The sequence below is a fragment of the Ixodes scapularis genome, unplaced genomic scaffold (genome assembly GCF_016920785.2).
Source record: "Ixodes scapularis isolate PalLabHiFi unplaced genomic scaffold, ASM1692078v2 PGA_scaffold10__122_contigs__length_95168666, whole genome shotgun sequence".
In the NCBI taxonomy this organism is placed as follows: Eukaryota; Metazoa; Arthropoda; class Arachnida; order Ixodida; family Ixodidae; genus Ixodes; species Ixodes scapularis.
Window position 1 is genome coordinate 20,239,719 of NW_024609836.1, and position 17,826 is coordinate 20,257,544.

At 45.6% G+C, this 17,826-nt stretch overlaps 1 protein-coding gene across 1 annotated transcript in view; it reads left to right on the forward strand.

Annotated features, from left to right (window-relative positions):
* LOC8035819 (exportin-5) overlaps positions 1-17,826 on the forward strand; it is a 95,692-nt gene that overhangs the window by 66,801 nt on the left and 11,065 nt on the right. The window contains exons 18-27 of the mRNA XM_040218121.2: positions 834-940; positions 4,757-4,849; positions 5,956-6,055; positions 6,207-6,272; positions 10,133-10,242; positions 11,769-11,869; positions 11,953-12,046; positions 12,526-12,662; positions 13,257-13,354; positions 15,322-15,368. Of these exons, the coding sequence (XP_040074055.2) occupies positions 834-940; positions 4,757-4,849; positions 5,956-6,055; positions 6,207-6,272; positions 10,133-10,242; positions 11,769-11,869; positions 11,953-12,046; positions 12,526-12,662; positions 13,257-13,354; positions 15,322-15,368 (953 nt within the window). The remainder of the gene's footprint in view (positions 1-833; positions 941-4,756; positions 4,850-5,955; positions 6,056-6,206; positions 6,273-10,132; positions 10,243-11,768; positions 11,870-11,952; positions 12,047-12,525; positions 12,663-13,256; positions 13,355-15,321; positions 15,369-17,826) is intronic.

Below are 17,826 nucleotides of genomic sequence, written 5' to 3' on the forward strand. Positions count from 1 at the left end.
CCCAATTTCCTCCAGCCAACGGCCCCCAAAATCTTAGCTGTGTAGGTTTCTTCTTGGTATTAAAACCATAGTTCCAGTTACGACGATGTCACAATTCACAGAGCGGTGGGGTTGCTGTTATGGGAACCAACATCTTTATTCAGCATCAACATGCATAAAGAAAGAAATCAAGCCTGATCAATCAAGATAGTTGATCTGGGGTGCTAGGCTTAGGCCAGACCCGTTACGAGAACAGGTATCCGCACAGCGCTTCTGAATGCACATAGGTACTTGCGACAGTTGTTTGGCGCAAACTACGTCGGTTGACGAGATCTTCCTCTAAACACCTCTGCAAACTCAAAGCCACTCACACTCATAAAAATTGACAAGCTCAATGAGCTTCGCTCGTTCAGCAGTGTACAAATGCCAGCAGCCATCTTTGTTAACGTTTCAAACCAAAGCGAGAGAAGTAATTTCAGAATACATTTGAAAACAATAATGACTCTACCTTGATTAGTGCTCCTCAAACAAAAAAAAAAATAGTCGATTAAAATACTATTACTATTTCTATATATTTTCTTCTTTTTTTTCCTTCGTGCATCATTTCTTTTTTTTTTTTTTTTTTGCTCGGAAAACTTGTGGCAATGCTATAAAGGACCTGATAGGTAGTGGGTACATCTGATCTCGCATATGCCGCAAAAACTTCGCTCTAACCAAGTTCCACAGTCGCTTCGTAGATGGCTTTAGTGCGTTAAGAGATGGATTTGGTAGTAAACGGAGGCAAAGTGTGTGACCGGGGGAGGCAGCTGAATGCTGAGTCTGGCACCGAAGCCCGCCTGGGTTGTTTCCCCCAGCCGTGCTTCGACCAGATCTGCAACTCGGTGAAGCGCCTGCAGGGGGAGGAGGACCAGCTGTCGCAGCTGGAGAACTGCACCCTCATGGAGGCCCTGCTGGTGCTCAGGTGAGCCTCGCTCCAGCATGACGCTGCAACCCGGTCTCGTTCCCTCAGCACTCTTCTCAAGCTGCGTCTGTTTCCGTTATGGGACAACTTGGGAGAAGTGCATGTTCTGCTACCTGCCCAGGTAGCTCACCAGAGGAACTCGGCACAAACTCGGCAATCTCGGGGACCTAACTTGGGCCTCGTACAGTTTTTTTCTGGGGCATTAGTTGTTGCCAGAGTTATTTTCTTTGGCATTTCTCCGACTTTTCTCCTACACGTAATTGCCCAAGCTCCGGACTTGAGCCAAAGATGCCAGGCATGAACCGAAGAAGCAGAAGTGAAGCCTACATCTGGCACATGGTTGGTAATGTATCCTGAAAAGCGCCAGATGAGAGCCAAACTAAAATAGTGGAGCCTAATTTTGACACTTTTGGTGAACCGAGATACCGACTTTGGCCAAAGAAGGTCAATTTTCGCTCTACCTTGGTTTTTATTTTTAAGGCACTAGATTTCCAGACAAAAACCACATTTTGTACCAAAGAACTCTGCTATCTGGGCGCTGTTTAGAAAGAACTTTTTGTAAAATGGGCCTCCGCAAACATTCTAGGCCCCTTGACTGTACTTTACAGGCAAAGCTAAGCTAGCAACTGAGCATCTGCCAAAAAAATTCAAGTTGCGGGGACTGGGCCAGTCTGCCAAGCGTCGTAAAATATGACCATGTGACAGTCTGGTTCAATCCAAAAAAGACAGCTATGTTAAAAGAGTTTAAAATGAAAGGCCCGCCACCTCAAAATGCTGGCTTGTTGCCCTTCTGTCGTAGCGGTCCTGTTGGTTAGCAAATGCAGCAACCATTGAGGAGGGTAGTGTTCACAAACCTGGCAGAGCCCCGACTACGCTGTTGACAACCCCTCGCCCTCGTCTGCTGCAAGGATGCGATATTGCACACGTGGGTGGGGAAGTCAACGCATCAGAGACTGGGAAGGCACTCACGTGACGTTGTGGGTGGAGGTGGTCACGTGACACCAGGTCTTTGGCTAGGAGCTACATGAGCCGGAGAGCAGACGACGGAGGCTGCCTGCAACCGAGCCTGTTTTTCTGCTTAAAACTTTTCCAAGAGCTCGGAAACTGTCTAGACTAATAGAATATTTTACAGCATCAGCTGTGCCAGGCTCGTTGCACTGGGCTTTGGCGTCGGGGGAGGGCGAGTACGGGAGTGATACCCTCACCCTTTTGCCGATAATACAGTCAAACCCGACTATATCGAACCCGTTTACATCGAATTATCTCTTATATTGAACAATTTTTGTGCACAGTAATGTTACAGTGATAATATATGACAAAAACTATGGTTACATCAAACAAAAATAGCAGCCGCTACCGATATGTCAAACTGCCAAGAGTGCCGTTTTGCTCTGCAAGCGGCCGCATTGGGAAAAGACCAACTTGCAAAGCACGCTGGCCTTTCTTTTTTTTTTTTCCAAGCAGCCGCGTCGATTGCTTGGAGAAAAAAAAAAAAAAGTATCTTTTGCGGAGGGAGCGGGGAGAGGGTGCTCCGTGCTCCCTCTCCCCGCTCTGCCCGCAGAAGAGAATATTATTTTTTCTTCCGGGCAGTTGACACGGCCTCCCGGAAGGAAAAAAAAACCAGCTTGCTCAGCTAGCTGGCTTTCCCCCAATGCAGCCGTTCATCTTAGGGGAAAGCCAACTTGCAGAGCAAAACGGCGCTCTGCAGGAGAAGGTGCTCCTGTTCGGACGTGCTCAGTGCTCTCGGCATAGTTCGGCTCTAATGCGCGAATATATAAGGCAGCGGCTTCAGCATTTTGGGGTCCGTCGTATCGTAGAAAAATATTGTTATCGCAGATGCAATGAAGAAAAAGCAACAGAAGATGCATGACTATTTTCTTGCGTAATATGTCAGCAGAAAGTGGATTTTTTAGAGTCAAAATCATTAAAACTATTATATCGAATCGCACAATACATCGAACTAATTCCCGTTTTTTTTGTGAGTTTGTTATATGCGGGTTCGACTGCAGTTGCGGTTGAGACGCAGCACGTTCGGCCAATCGCGATTGTGCTGGGGGTTGTCTGATTGCGCTCCCTGCCACCTGCTCTTTCTCGCCTTCGGTCACTAGTTCCCTCGATGCTCTAAACCTTTGCGCGCAAGAATGGGGCAGCTAAAGCATACGCCAGAGCAAGCAGTGGCTGCTCTTAGCCATCAACGTGCCCATGAGAGAGAATGCGTTTATGCGCCGACATTTACACCACATTTATGCCCTGGGGATGTAACGCATTCGACGTCAAGTTCATGCTGTGCATGAACTTCAAGGGACACGTAGAAGCGAACAATACCGAGCGAAAAATGGACACACTGGTGCGACCAAGAATCTCCTGTTAGCTGTTCTGCGTGCGATCGGTTGCGTTTTACTCGACACGTCGTGCGACGCAACCTTGCCGGAATTTCCAGTCAATTATGACGCGGTATCGTCAAAATTTCGCATTGTACCAGCTGGCACCATTCATTTCGCATTGCGTCGCTTGATTGTTCGTGCAATTTTTTCTCTCTGTCCAAAGTTCTTTTTTGCGATATCTGCTGAGGCTTTTTTATTTACCTCATCAAAACTTGCTGCCAGTCGCTTTCCGAATGTAGCGGAAAATCAAATTCTCTTTGTTGAAACTACTATTTCTCTACCAGTGGGCTCGTTAAACCGGACTACACTTATAACCGTCAAAATATTAATGCTTAGCTAATGAGGCACGCAAGCTGGCCGAGGGCTTCCGGATGGGGAGCCGGGACTGGGAGAATTGTGTTGCGGTACAGCCCACCCACGGATAAAAAGAAAACGGTAATGGATAAACTTGTTGCTTCCCCATTGAGAGTGGCTTTGCACGCCCCCTAAGAGGAGTGTCAACAAACTTATTTTTACGGACATTAATGGCCTCTCGGGTTGCGGCAAATACATAAACCAACTTAGCAGAAGGAAAGCTTGACAAAGGCTAAAGGCGGCACTGGGAAAGTGGAGTGCCCGATTTCATAGCGGCTATTGTCGTGTGGGCCAAAGGCGACCGAGGCCGATATGGAAGGCACAAAAAGGACGACTTTCCAAAGATTTACCTGCGCGACAAAACACAGAAAAATATGGGAATGGATTTGGGGACTAGACTGAGTGGGGGGGGCTAATAAAGATATAATTTTTTAAGTCTTTTTTTAAAGGGGCACTAAAGAGGGTTCTGCGATAGTCTGTTCTTGGTCATAACTGATTCTACAGGCCCTAAGCACCCTGAAAATCCAAAAATTAGAATCGCGTGACATTGATTTCTTTATTAAAACGTGATTAAAGGCCGGGACACACCCCTTTCTGAGCAGATCTAAAGGCGGGGCATACCCCCGCAGCAGTGTCACTGCGCTGACACCGCTTTTTCTGCCCGCCTTTCCTGAGTGAAGAAATTCATTCAGAAACTAGCGTGTTCCAACCTTTCATTACGTTTTTAAAAAAAAAGTTGGCTACTCGCGATTGTCATTTTTTTATTTTTAAAATGCTTAGGGCCTGTAAAATCAGTTAAGACCAAGAACAGACGATCGCAGAATCCTCTTTAGTGTCATTTTAAGATTAGTTTGGTCAAAGTATTGGGGGCCCTTACACGAGTATGGCCCGTACACAGAATTATACAGCCTTAGGGCTCTAGACTTGTTAGCAGGAACATTTTATTTTCTCGGTTTTTTGTTTCTGCTAGCAACTTGCAGGTTTTTCATGGGGGATAATGGTGGAAATCTAACTTTCTCGCTTCTCTATTTTTCATTATGGAAATTCATCTGGCATTTCTTTTTCTGGGCATGACCAGCAACGAAATGCACAACTTCGAGCGTCAGTCGGAGTTTGTGGTTCGAGTGGTTTCTCCCGCTGTTGCCATCCTGACGAAAGAAGAGCTGAAGCAGTGAGTCGCTTTTAGTGTTCTCGTTTCTTTCAACTGCCCTTTAAAAGAATGCTGAAAAGGAAAAAAAAAAGTTTTTTTTAAACAACCAGAAAAAATTACAAATATTACTAATCGAATTTTCCGCAAAAGGATGTATATTTTTTTGTAATATTATTTACAGCACGAGACTTGTTCTAGTTTACAGCTTACAAACCTGTGCTTCAAAAATAGGTAGATAAAGTCACGACATGTACACACCAAGAGCAGCATTTTCATTGGCAGCCTCTCCTCAGCACTCCTTCTTTCCACTTTTCTCTCTCACGCGTAATTCTGCAACAGTGAGGGGAGGTAAGGAGAGGAGGAGAACGCTGTCCTTGGCTTGCCTTGGTGTCTTTGGGCTTGGGCATTTGAAAACTGTAAAATAAAATAAGTCTAGCACTTTAAAGATTTTTACAAAAAAAGATTCTTTTGTGGAAAATTCTTTTTGTTTTATTTGTAACCTTAAAAACTGTTTTAAAAATCGTTTTCTTTTTGTTGTTTTTTTCAGTTTTTTTAATGTGGAGATGTGAATCGAAAAATGGCAATATTTAGGAAAAATTGTAATTTTAGCTTTTTATGGTGTTTTATTATCTTTGAATCTATATATTTGATGTATTGAAATCTTTAGTGCTGATTATGATTGCAAAATTAGTAAAATATGCATTTGAAGACCTCAAGGCAACCCAGAACGGCATGAATTTGAGCCAATTTTCTCCGCGTGGTTCTTCAAGTTGTGACGTAGCCCGCAATCACATTTACGTTGACAAGTAGGCCTATCTGTCTCCTCTTCATTACAGTCGCGGAAATTTATTAACAAAATATTATTTACCACGCCGCAAAAGAGTAGCTAAACATCTGTGGTAACATTCAAATGTGTTTTTCTCTTTACGTAACTTTCGGACGTCTTCACAGTTTTGTGCACAAGAATTTCTGTTCTTAATATTGCTCTATCAATCAAATTTGGCGTGTATATACCTTAGCACATCTAGACTGCAACTCTTTAGGTTTGCCTGCGACGTTGGAGGGACGTTGAGTGCGAGAACCAATTGCACCCGACAATTTCAATGTAAATGTTTTTCCGGCACCAGAGCACTCTCTTCTACGGACACATTCCTGGCCTTTGTGGGCATGACGGATGCGCCCGTCGACTCAAGCACGGACGATGACAAAGGCTACAACCGTTCACAGGTGAGGCACCGTTTGGCATTGGCATTTGGAAGCTTGGAAGCTCCAAATGTGCCTAGAAGCTTCGAAGCTCCAAGTGTGCTTGGAAGCTCTCCTAGCTGTCGTGCCTTTGACTCGAGCCCTGTTGATCCTTTCCCACGCCTGTGCCGTGCAGTTGGTGTGCTGCTTCTCCATGCTGATGGCCCTGATCAAGCGCTGTCATTGGCCAACTGACCTCGAGGCAAGTGCGGCTTTCTCGTCTGCCCTAAAAGTCACGGTTGTTTAACACTAGCTGAAACCATTCTTTATTTGAGTTAACTTTCTGTTTTGTAAATTGTCGACCGATGGCTAGCGAGGTTATAGAGAATTGTAAGTGTTAATGACTACCTCAAAATTGCGTATGAATGCCTTCCCCTAAAAGGGCACCTATCCCATATTTTTTTTAAATCTTCATGGTGCTAAAAACTAACCGTCGCCCATTCCGTCTTATTCATGCAATGTCCAACGGGGTTTCTTCCAGCTGCAAAGAAGAAAAAAAAGCTTGAGCTAAGGTTACAGCCTAAACAGATTAGCGGGATTTCGCACTAACCTGCCTTGCGTCTGATGAGATTACCGTAAAATCCCTTAAGAGCACCCTCCCCCGAGAGATCTCCCATCCCGTTTTTCTAACCAAATATCTGACATAAAAATTTTGTTTTATTTATTAATTTATTTATTTACAAATACTGCAGACCCCACACGGTCCCAAGCAGGAGGGATAGCGCACATAATAAATACAGTAATAATGCACACAGCAAAACACAGGAGCACAACACATACGTATATAAGTCTGCCTAATACAACTTATCACACAACTTAAACAACGCTTTGTAACCGGGGTTATACAAATGCGCACATAAACAACAAAAAAGTGCAGTTAGGGGAGAACACGATAAACTTCAAACAGCTGAAAATAAAAATATTACCAACAACAGCAGCATTCCCGTTCGGCATCACGCAATGTCCGACAGGAATTGCATCAACCGCGTGAACTGCAGTATTGGTACGAGTGACAAAGGAGTTCATAGTGGGTCACGTGTTTTTGTCTGCGATGTGCACGTGCGATATTGGTTTATGTGACGAGCGAGTTGATCTTGCATGTTTATTGCATCGTGAAATGCAAGTCTGCTGCATCTGCAATCTGCGGTATTCGTTCCTGTGACATGCAAGTTCGTAGTGGGTTTTGGCAATTTTAGTCCACGATCTGCGCACGCGATATCAGTTCCCGTGAGGTACGACTTGTCACCGTATGTTTATTGCACCGTGAAACACGAATCTGCTGCATCCGCGATCTGCGATGTCGCTTCCCATCACATGCGAGTTCGCGGCGGGTTCTCACATGTCCTCCGCACCGTACAAAGTGAATCTGCTGCGTCCGCAAAATCTTTTACCGTGACACAGGAGCTCATAGGAAATTCCCGCGTGTTTATCACATTGTGAAACACAAATTTACCGTGTCCATGATCGGCGGTATAGGTTCCCACTCCATGTGGTTTGTAGCCAACGGCCAAGTGCTTTTATCACATTTTCTTTTTATAAAGTTTTGCTGTCACACCTTCAATGATAGCCTGCTCCACGTTTTTCACTATTTATCTCTTTATTTTGGGTATGCGTCCTTACAGGAATTTACGGGAGGTGCATCTAATTTTTTCATGATCTGGAGGGAGCAATAAATGTAACAATATTAGCCCATAAAAACATTTTTTTTTGTAGAGCCCATTCATTTCACGTGAAGATGGAGGACCAGCGAAGCTGTTAATTTTATGATAACTTTATAACTATACGACATCTATACGATTTACATACGATTGCAATGAAGACACATACTACACGACTTCGTTGTTAAATTGACTTTATTTAATTCTTAGTGACAAAAGTGATCATTGCGTCATGGTTACTTATGGGCAAGTTCTAAACCCAATTTTTTGAGGCACGCCTCAAGGACAGTTTTTACAGCGGAGCTGATAAGGGCTAGGTTCCCCAGGATCGTGTCCGGCATGTCGACACAAACCTACCTGGACAGCTACTGCCATTTATAAGAGATGGCAGCAAGCACACAACCAGTATGGTTTCCGCCGTCGCTCGTAGATGGCGGCAACCTTTCCAGCTATCATAGAAGAATTGATAGTTGGGCGCATTGGTGGGAATTCATTGTAGGAAACAGCGCGAAAAACAGACCAGGACGAAGAAAAAGTACACGTGACGAGCGCAGCGCTCGTCATGTTTGTTTCTTTGTCCTCGTCTGTTTCGCGCGCTGTTTCCTACGCTCCTACGCTCTTATCTGTTTCGGTTCGGACTCACGATGGGTCGGTCGCGCGCCCTTTCGGGGAAAGGAGACAGGCGGCAAAAGGAGCGGCGACGTACGCAGCTGCGCGAATGGGTCCATAACCGCCGCAAAGCTGCTGTCGCCTCGACTTCCACTGTATTCAGCGCTTCAGACTCCCTTGCCAAAGAGCACATCGCTCGCCTGGAAAGCCGCCGAGAACAGAACCAGCGATGTAAAGGGCGCCGGCGGGCCAATGCCATGCACGACGATCGTGCCACGGAGGCCAAGCGCAAGCGCGAGGCCTGGCGACGACTGCACTCCACGCCGGCTGGACAGTTCCCGGGTGCGACGGCGAGGTTCCGGAGGAAGTTTGTGGAGAACCCGTTTGTTGTCACGTACGCCGTGTGCGACCAACTCTGGTTCGCCGAAGGCGTATCCACGATCGGCGGCATGTCGGACGAGAAGAAGCGAGAATCGGGCGCGTGCGCATTGCGGCTGTGTATCTAGAACAGCTCCGCTGGTCTTCCTTCTTCACAAGAGTGGAAAGGCTGAACGTTTTCTGATTGAGCCCAACTCTTCATCAGCATCGCGGAAGGGAAACAAAGGAAGGTTAGATTGGCGCGTTCTGCCCTCAGCCTCATCCTCGTCACAGCGTACTCTTAGCTGAGATAAGTCGGTGATCGTAGATGATAAGGGATCAGGACCTCACTGGCTAGTAATGCCTAGAAAGGCTGACTCTTTTTGTCCCTTCTTTTTATTCATACTTGCCACGACCTATCGGAACAAAGGAGCGCCATTTAAACGGGAGTTTTTTTTTGTTAACATCCATGGACGCATTTTTTTCCAGATCTTAGCACATAACAGCTTCGCTGTAAAATCTTCCATGTATCGAGACACTTGCACTACTTTTGTGGCATCTAACTCGTGGTGTAAAATCCTATCGAGGTGTGCGATATAGAGGTCACTGAGTACAGGTGCAATACACAATCCTATCCACACTCTTTTAGAGCGCAGCTCTTAGGGGCCCGTTCCCGGCTTGAGCGGCGTCGCCGTCGGCGTAACCAAGGTCATCCCAAGGTCACGTGACCCCCAAGGTCACGTGACCCCTCCCAAGGTTATCTCAAGGTCACGTGACCCCACGTGACCCCTCCCAAGGTCATCTCAAGGTCACGTGACCCTTTGAAGGTCACGTGACCCCCAAGTCACGTGACCCCCGAGGTCACGTGGTCTCCTCCCCAAGGTCACGTGACCCCCAAGGTCACGTGACCCCTCCCAAGGTCAACTCAAGGTCACGTGACCCCAAGGTGACCCCCACGTGACCCCCAGGTCACGTGACCCCCCTCCCCGAAGTCACGTGACACCCCCCCCCCCCCCGAGGTCACGTGACCGCCCCCCCCCCCCGGAGCATATTAAAGAATGAGGGGAGGAGGAGGGGTCTACCCTCCCCTCAGTACTCTTCACTCCTCCTCCTCAAGAGCTGCGCTCCAATTCGGCGTTACAGGGATTTGTAAACGGCTTTCACTTTTTTTTTTGTAACTAGGTATGTCCATCCCAAGCAGCAAAGGTGGATTTTAGATAGATGTTGAGCAAATCCTAGTGACCCCTGCACGAGCCCCATTGTGGCTTTGTTGGTGCCGATTTCCGTGTTTACTTTTGCAACTTATGTTGGGCATAGCAAACACATTTTTACTCCCGGTGCTACTTGGTCGCAATGAAGCTAAAGTGCAAGCTCCTACTCCCGAGTTGAGAGCCAGGGTTGACGTCCCCTTCTATTCTCCACAATTCTCTGGAGGCAGGTGGCCAAGAAGGGTGGCTTCTACTGTGAGCGAGATGGTGTCGCCTACTGTCGCCACCCTGCCACCGCGTACATGCTGTCCCTGCTGCCCTCCATTTCCCTCATAATGCGGTGAGCCTCGGCAGTTTGTCATCTTCTGAGGGGGGGCATTTTGCATCGCTATAGTCTGCTGCAGGTGAAGAAAGCGGCACGAGCTCTCCCGCAAAGCCTCTTTAGCAGAACGACCGCTTCAAAGGTCCCTCCTCCCTTTAGCGTTTGTTCTGCTAAAGTGGATGAGCTTCCCCTGCTTTCTTGACCTGATTTAGTTTATCACTAAATGCAGTTTATGGATGAAATTGAAAAAAAAAATGCAGGCAAGACTGGGAGCAGATGAGAAAATGGACAAGCACACATACCGTCTTTAGTTTATTGCGTCATGTGAAGCATGTTCATTCTTTTACTTTTTCTACTGATAGAAAAAAGTTCTAGACACGTGTGAATATGCTGAGCTTCTGAAGCCACCCAAAGGAAGCTTTCCTAGGCACCTTGCTGTTATACGGTAAAAGCAGACTCAAGAAAAAACGTTAAAATCAGTAGGAAACTGTAGAAGAATACAGGACAGATGCTGAACTCACTACTCCAGGGGTTCTCAAACTTTTTAATCTCACGGAACCCCAGGAAGCCTCAAAAACTGCCACGGTACACTGCTCCCCCCATTTCCTCTATATTTGCCGACCGAGAAGCAGCAGATGCACAATTGTAGGCAGTTTCGCTTGTGTTGCTTCCCATATATCCCCACCATATCAATCACAATGTCGGTACAAAGTGAAATGAAGGCACTTTGCATGGTCCTACCGCGCAGTCTGCGGCGTGGGGGGTAGGGGATTGGGGGGAGGGGGGGGGTGGCAATTAGGGTGTTCGCGGAACCCATGAGACCAGCTCGTGGAACCCCTGTGTTCCCCGGAACCCAGTTTGAGAACCCGTGCACTACTCAATAGATCATCCTGAAGAGAAGAACAAAGAACATGACATATATCAAACAGGCACGTGCTCATGGCGCAAGAACTCAAGGGCACGAGTTGAGTTGATTACTCGAGTTCATCGATGCGTTTGAAAATGATACTTCTTTTTCAGATAGTGCTACAGAAGGCTCTCTCAGACGGCGCTTCCCCTTTTTTTTGCTGATTTTAACCATGTTTACCAACGAGCCCAGCGTGCCATTGTTCCACACTCAACAGAGGGTCATAACTATCTGCAATACTGCTATTTCATTCAGACGTGCAATCGAATATATACAAATTGTTACGAGAAGAATAGTTGCGTATACTCTTTAGCTGTTTTCCTCGTGCACTTTCATTTTTTTTTGCGCATGTTTTTTTTTCCCTTTACATTTTGACATTTTTTGGAAAAGATTTGGCTGAACTGTTATTGCACCATCATGCCGCCCCCTTTTTCGGTTTTGGGAAAACTAGTTGTTTATGTGTAATTAGAGGAATAAAAGCTAATCCTAAAAAATTATGTGATTCAGTCTAGAAGCATGGGGTGTAATGGAGTAGGTCTACAGCTGACTGTGGCTAGTGATGTTGGGTGGGCCACAGTGCACATTGTGGTAGCAGCAGTCTGCGAGCCTCTGACGTTGAGTGTGCCTCGTTGCGAAGGACGTACAACCTTCTGTGGACCAGAGAGGCCCGAGCCAAGGTGCACCCGGCGTTCGCCTCGGCCTACGACATTCACGACAGCGAGCGGAACGCAGCACTGGGTGAGCTCTGCGCTGCTCTTCTGCCAGCCGCTCTTCTGCCAGGTGCCCTTTTGCTCAAGCACGCTTTCTGCTTTCTGACCAAGGACTCCGAAGCGACGTGGATTTCTCGGAGCCTTTCAACTGCAAGCAGCCTTTGGACAGGGTCAAGAGCTTTATGTTCAACATCCAGGACTACGGGTGAGTCGGAAACCTACTCTGCTTGCAGTGCGTGGCTCTGGCGCAGACTCTTTGGTTTTATGCAATAACTGCTTCACTATAGCATGCAATCCAGTTATAACAATATACCGCTTATAACGATCAGTTTATAGAGTTTATAGACTAAAAATGTCCAGTTTCTAGCCTAGGAACTGATCGGGAGCTTACCAAGTAGAGCATCCAAGAGCTGCTAAATGCAGTTGAGTGTAGTTGGTGGAGGTTGCAAACAACTCCGCGCTTACGGGTGCACCTTGCTGGTACCTCCACGCAGCATAAACAACAAAACACTAGATAATTAAAAAAAAAAAAGAGAAAGACAGAAAAGCGAGACACATAAAAGTTGCCGAGTTACTAGCCATAGAACCAATGCGTGAGAAAAGCCCGGGGTGAAGATCGTAAGAAAACCCAGTAGGGTTCCTTTCTCCATTTGCGCTTACCCGAGACCCGTGTGCCTGTGGCAGCCTGCAGATCCTGGGCAATGCGGGCCAGTGCCTCGGCCCGGAGTTCTACCGCTGCCCAGGCCTGTGCGAGGCCCTGGCCAGTTCGGCCCTGGCCGGCCTGGACCAGCTGCCCGACTACCGGCTGCGCCCCATCGTGCATATCCTCCATTTAGTTATTTCGCGAGGTGGCTGCCTTGATGCAAGAATAGACGGTAAGAGAGGCATAGAACGCAAAAAAAGAATTGTGCGGTAACCACGGGAGACGCGGAGAAAGTCTAACCTTGCAGTTGGTCGTCCACCCGAGTAATACCGGTCTGGGAAACACTAGAGCAAATCGGCCTACGCTGGACATTGAAGTATTTTGGAGAAGAAAGGAGTTTTGGCATTCTACGTGTGATGCATCTGCTTATGCTAGAGATAGGTGGGACATGGTGAGAGCACGCGGTTAGAAAAGGGTGGGATTCGGGAATTCGGGATGCCACGATTAAAAAAAACACGAGCCGAGCGTTTGACGGTTGCTATTGGGTCTTGCCCACGACATATCACAACATGTGAATCTGTCATCGACTGCTCTCGGATGCGAGTGTCTTAGTGTCCGTCTTAGCTAAGCGGGTAAGCGGTCATTCCGCGGCGGCATCGAGCCAGCTCTTGACCGTTTGGTAGAGTGTTTGCTGCCCACATATTTGCGGTGGATGGACGGATGGAAGGGCGGTCGTTTTCTGCCAGCTGCGTTTCCCCTGACCGTACTGCACGTAGCTTCGTGAAGCCCTTTGTGCTGCACTGCCCCTGCGAGCTGCGGGGCACGGTGGTGCTGCCCCTTCTAAAGGCCCTCTTCCCCTTCGTGTTCCAGGTGAGTGTGGCCGGTTTCTCAATTCCCAAGATCTCTTGAACGCAGAATGGGTGGCTGGCTCCTGTGGTCACCAAGAGCTCGAGATCTCTCTGGAATGCGTCTGACACATGCTTGTTGTCCACAGCTTGGCTTGAACTCGTGTCCCCACCAATGCCTCTTGCAGTCAAATGCAGATGCAGCACTCTTGTCCCTCGCTAGCTTCCACACACGGCGTAGAAAGCCCTGCAGCTATCGAGGCGGTGTTGAGCGAGTGCGCTCGCGCACATAGCGAGGAGGAAGGGAACGAGCATGCATTTTGGAGGAGACGGGCAAATGCGAAATGGCAGGGTCAAAGCCAAGACGGCGTGATCGCGTGAGGTGCAGACTTTGTTTTGTTCGAGCTCTAGCTTTGGCAGGGCTTGTCTGTGCAACTTTATGCGAAACCACCTAATAGGTTCTCCGTTACCATGTCTTTTGTTGGATGGTACGAGAAAGGGTCAGGCTTTGCGATGAGTGCCACCATATTTTGAGACGACTAGGGCTGCTGCCTAGCACCCAAGAAACCTGAAACATTGAGCAACTGGCCACGTCCAAGTATACACTAACAAGTTTTTCTTGTCACACAAGTGAGCCATGCTGCACAGAATATTGCAACTCTGCCCAAAGTCGACACTAGGAACGTTGAGATTTCAAAACTTTGTGTGGTAGGTGCACTTGCCCAAAAAGTTTATTTATGTGAGTGTTAAAATTATGTAGAAAAATTTGAGATAAATTATATCTAATTAATATATTTTTCTTTTGTAAGTTCTATTCCTAACTTGTGACAGAAAGTGTCAAACACCGAATCTTCAAAAGTATCAAACATCCTTCGATATCAAAAAATGTCTCAAAAGGTTACCACTGATTTTATACTTTTCAAATCCTCTAATACCGTATTTACTCGCAGAATTAAAGCACTTTTTTTTCCCCGAAAAATCTATGCAAAGTATTTACTCGCATAATGAAGGGACCTGTTATCCCGAAATATCGAAATTTTTTTAACGCCTTTTGCGAGGCGTTTTGTTTGCCCAGAGGGCTTCTCCGCTTCTCTTTCTTCCAGACTGCGCTGTGCAAAAAAGAATAAAAAGCTCCTCTCCATGTTTTTTTTTTTTCTTGCTTCTGTTAAATCTTTTTTTATTTTTTTTAACGCCTTTTGCAAGGCATTTTGTTTGCCCAGAGGGCTTCTCCGTTTGTCTTCCAGACTGCGCTGTGCAAAAAAAAAGAAAAAAAAAAAAAGAAAAAAAAAGCTTTTTTTATGTTTTTTTGTTTCTTTTTTGTTTCAATTGGGTCTTTTTTTATCTTTTAACGCGTTTTGCAAGGCGTTTTGTTCGCCCACGCTGCCCATGCATTCGCGACCTCGCTGCACCAGGATAGAAAAGTGCGTTCATTTCGCGCTCGTGGGGGGAGGGGGTCAAAATTTTGACCTCCGAGTTGGGGGTGCGTTTATTACGCGAGTGAAAAAAAAAGTCAAAATTTTGAGAGCCGACTTGGGGGGTGCGTTCATTACGCGAGTGCGTTTATTGTGCGAGTAAATACGGTAGTGCTAAATTAGCATCGAATTTGGTGTTGTGGAAAAGAACAAATTTGCAGTATTTTGATATATTGATCAAACCGTCATGCGCATATTTGCGTTTTGTGAGCTTGCTCTGATCTCCAAGCAAGGGGTGATTCTATCAGTATTCAACTTCCTGTGTTTGCTGCTGTGTGATCGCATCCTCGACTTGTAACACACCTGAAATTTTATTATGTTACAATATCCCGCTAAATTTGCGGAAGCTGCTCACCTGGCATATCCAGGAAGCTTTTTTTAAAAGCTAAAAGTGAGAGAGGCATTAAATTCTATACAGTGTGCTTACCTACAGGGACTAAATTATCGGCTTAACATCCATTCACCCATCAGCACATCGAATGTGCTCTTTTCATTTGGTCATTTGCTGGTTCTTTTGCAGAAACTCAACTCCAAATGGGAGAACTTCAGGCTCAAGTATGGTAACTGGTATGTCAATGATTTTTGTACTTTTTAAGACTGAAACTAGTATGAGAATTTTAGAATATGAATGTCTAGTGCAGAAAATTTGCTTCCAGTAATATTAAATATCTTCACGCCATATTTACTTGCATAATGAACGCACTTATTTTCCTGAAAAATTTACCCATATTTGGGGGGTGCATTCATTACGCGAGGTAAAAGTTTTTGCATTTACACACTTTGCGCAAATGTCATCGGCAGACTACTGTGGCACGTCTCCACTGACGAAGGCACACCCGTGGCTGGTTGTGGGTGCGCCACAGTGACCATGCATGATGCTTTATAAACTGTGAACCTTTAGGGCGCTTTTAGCGTGCTTTTTGCCGAGAGAAAAGCGCCCTACGAAGCTCACTCGGCACAGAGAGCAACGCGGTCGTTCTTAGGCCTAACAACTTTCACGGTTTCAGTCCGAAAGCGGACCACAGACGACGTGTTTGTTGACATCAATGTATCCGACGGGCAAAACATGTCCGGGGCTGGGCAATTACTCAACCCCAGTTTTGTTAGGTGTGCACGCCACTTAGTTTAAATGTTGATCAGTTCCGCAACTAGCACTTACAGCCGTTACGCTTGCGTGTACTGCTATGCTTGGCTTGGCTTGGCCTGGCCGGCCTGAAATATGTGAATGAGGATATCGCTGTCGAAGAAGTGCTCTTTTTGTCTGGACTGGGTCAAATTTGAAAACATGGGCTGGATTCGGCCTGTTCCAAACGTGTCGGACAGCACTCGCTGTACATTGTACTGCAGGAAGTTTCATTTAGGTATTTTACCTCAAAGGCATCTAGCAACGCATTACATTAGGAACAAGAAAATTGGTGAAGTGATATATATACATTCATCTAAACAAAATTATAACAAATGATAGATGTTGTGATATACCGGGTGTTTCATTTTAATTCAAACAGATTTCTATTAAAAAAGATCAGCGAAAAATAGATTAATGCAGTTTGTGAAGGTGAGTTTTATGGCTAGAGAAACATAATATGGGTGGCTAATTGTCGCAATCAGTCGGAGAATGTACTAAATATTGTTAAACAAATTTTTAATTTGTGAAAATAAACATGGGGTTCCAATTAGAAACTTCCTGAGTGTCATCTAAAACCACTAAATGAGCCATTTTTAGAAACATTTGAAATACATGTGTGGGTGCTCTAAAGTTTTCACTTGTGCAACTGGTGTAATGCTGGCGATCTGAAAATGCAGGTGAAGAGATTACCATCCGCGATTTCAGACCACCAGCTTTGTGCCTGTTGCGCGAGTGCAACTTCACTTTTCTACAACTGAGTGATTTAGTGATTTTAGATGACTCTCGGCAAGTATCTAATTGAAACCACGTGTTTATTTTTACTAACTAGAAAGTTTATTAACAAATGTTAGTTAATTATTCTACTAATCATGACGATTATCCCCTTTTATTACGTCCCCCTGGCCATATGACTCGCCTCACAGGCTACATAAGTGTACCCTTCAGGGAATCTCTTCAATAAATTTGTTTGAAAACACCCTTTATACATACCATATTTTCCGGACTATAGTCCGCACCCGGTGTATAGTCTACAAAACCAAATTTGGCTAAAAAGAAATTGCTTAGATAGTCCGCATTCGGTGCATGGTCCGCACTTAGCGCCTAGTATGAATGTGAAAATGATCATACACAGCACACTTTGACTAATGCCTGCTGTATTGGCTCGCAAAGAAGCTTATATGATACATAAGTCACCAGTAATATACTCAGTTATTCATGAAATCCTTCACGTCTTCTCCCAGTGAACGTTCTAGAAAAATACAAAACCTTGTATAGGAAGGCACCTGTAGATAGTCTGTACCATGTAAAAATTCAACTCCTAAACAAGTATTGTCCACGGACTATAGTACGGAAAATACTGTACATATATATACAACAATGGTAACAAGGGAACTGTCAGTACTTTAAATATAACAGTGTTAAGTAATATGAAATATGAAAAACTCCAGATATATAGATACTCTTTCCACAACTCGTTGCATTAACAAGTGCAACAAAACCAAATATTCGAAACACGAAAGTCATCAAGGAGAAATCAGGTGAATTTAAATAAGCTCTTGACAACTTATTTATCCGAGGAAGAGGCAATTTCTGGTCACGGAAAGAGTAAAAAACACTGGGCTGCTAAGAGTTCCATTATTTTTCTCTCATTAAAGCTGCAACAGATGTCATTGTTTCCTTAACATAAGTTTCGTTCAGAAGTAGCATTTGCACCCCAAACGCTTGTGCAGCACTTCTGGTCACCGCTTTGAAGACCTCGATGGGTGACTTGTTACCAAACAACCATTTCGTCAATTCCAAGATTGTGTACTTCTTGAGCGCAATAATGACTCTCAAATATTTTTGTTCCGGAGGGGTGACAGCTGTGCTTGTTCCATTGATGTTTGCTGCGTGTGAAAT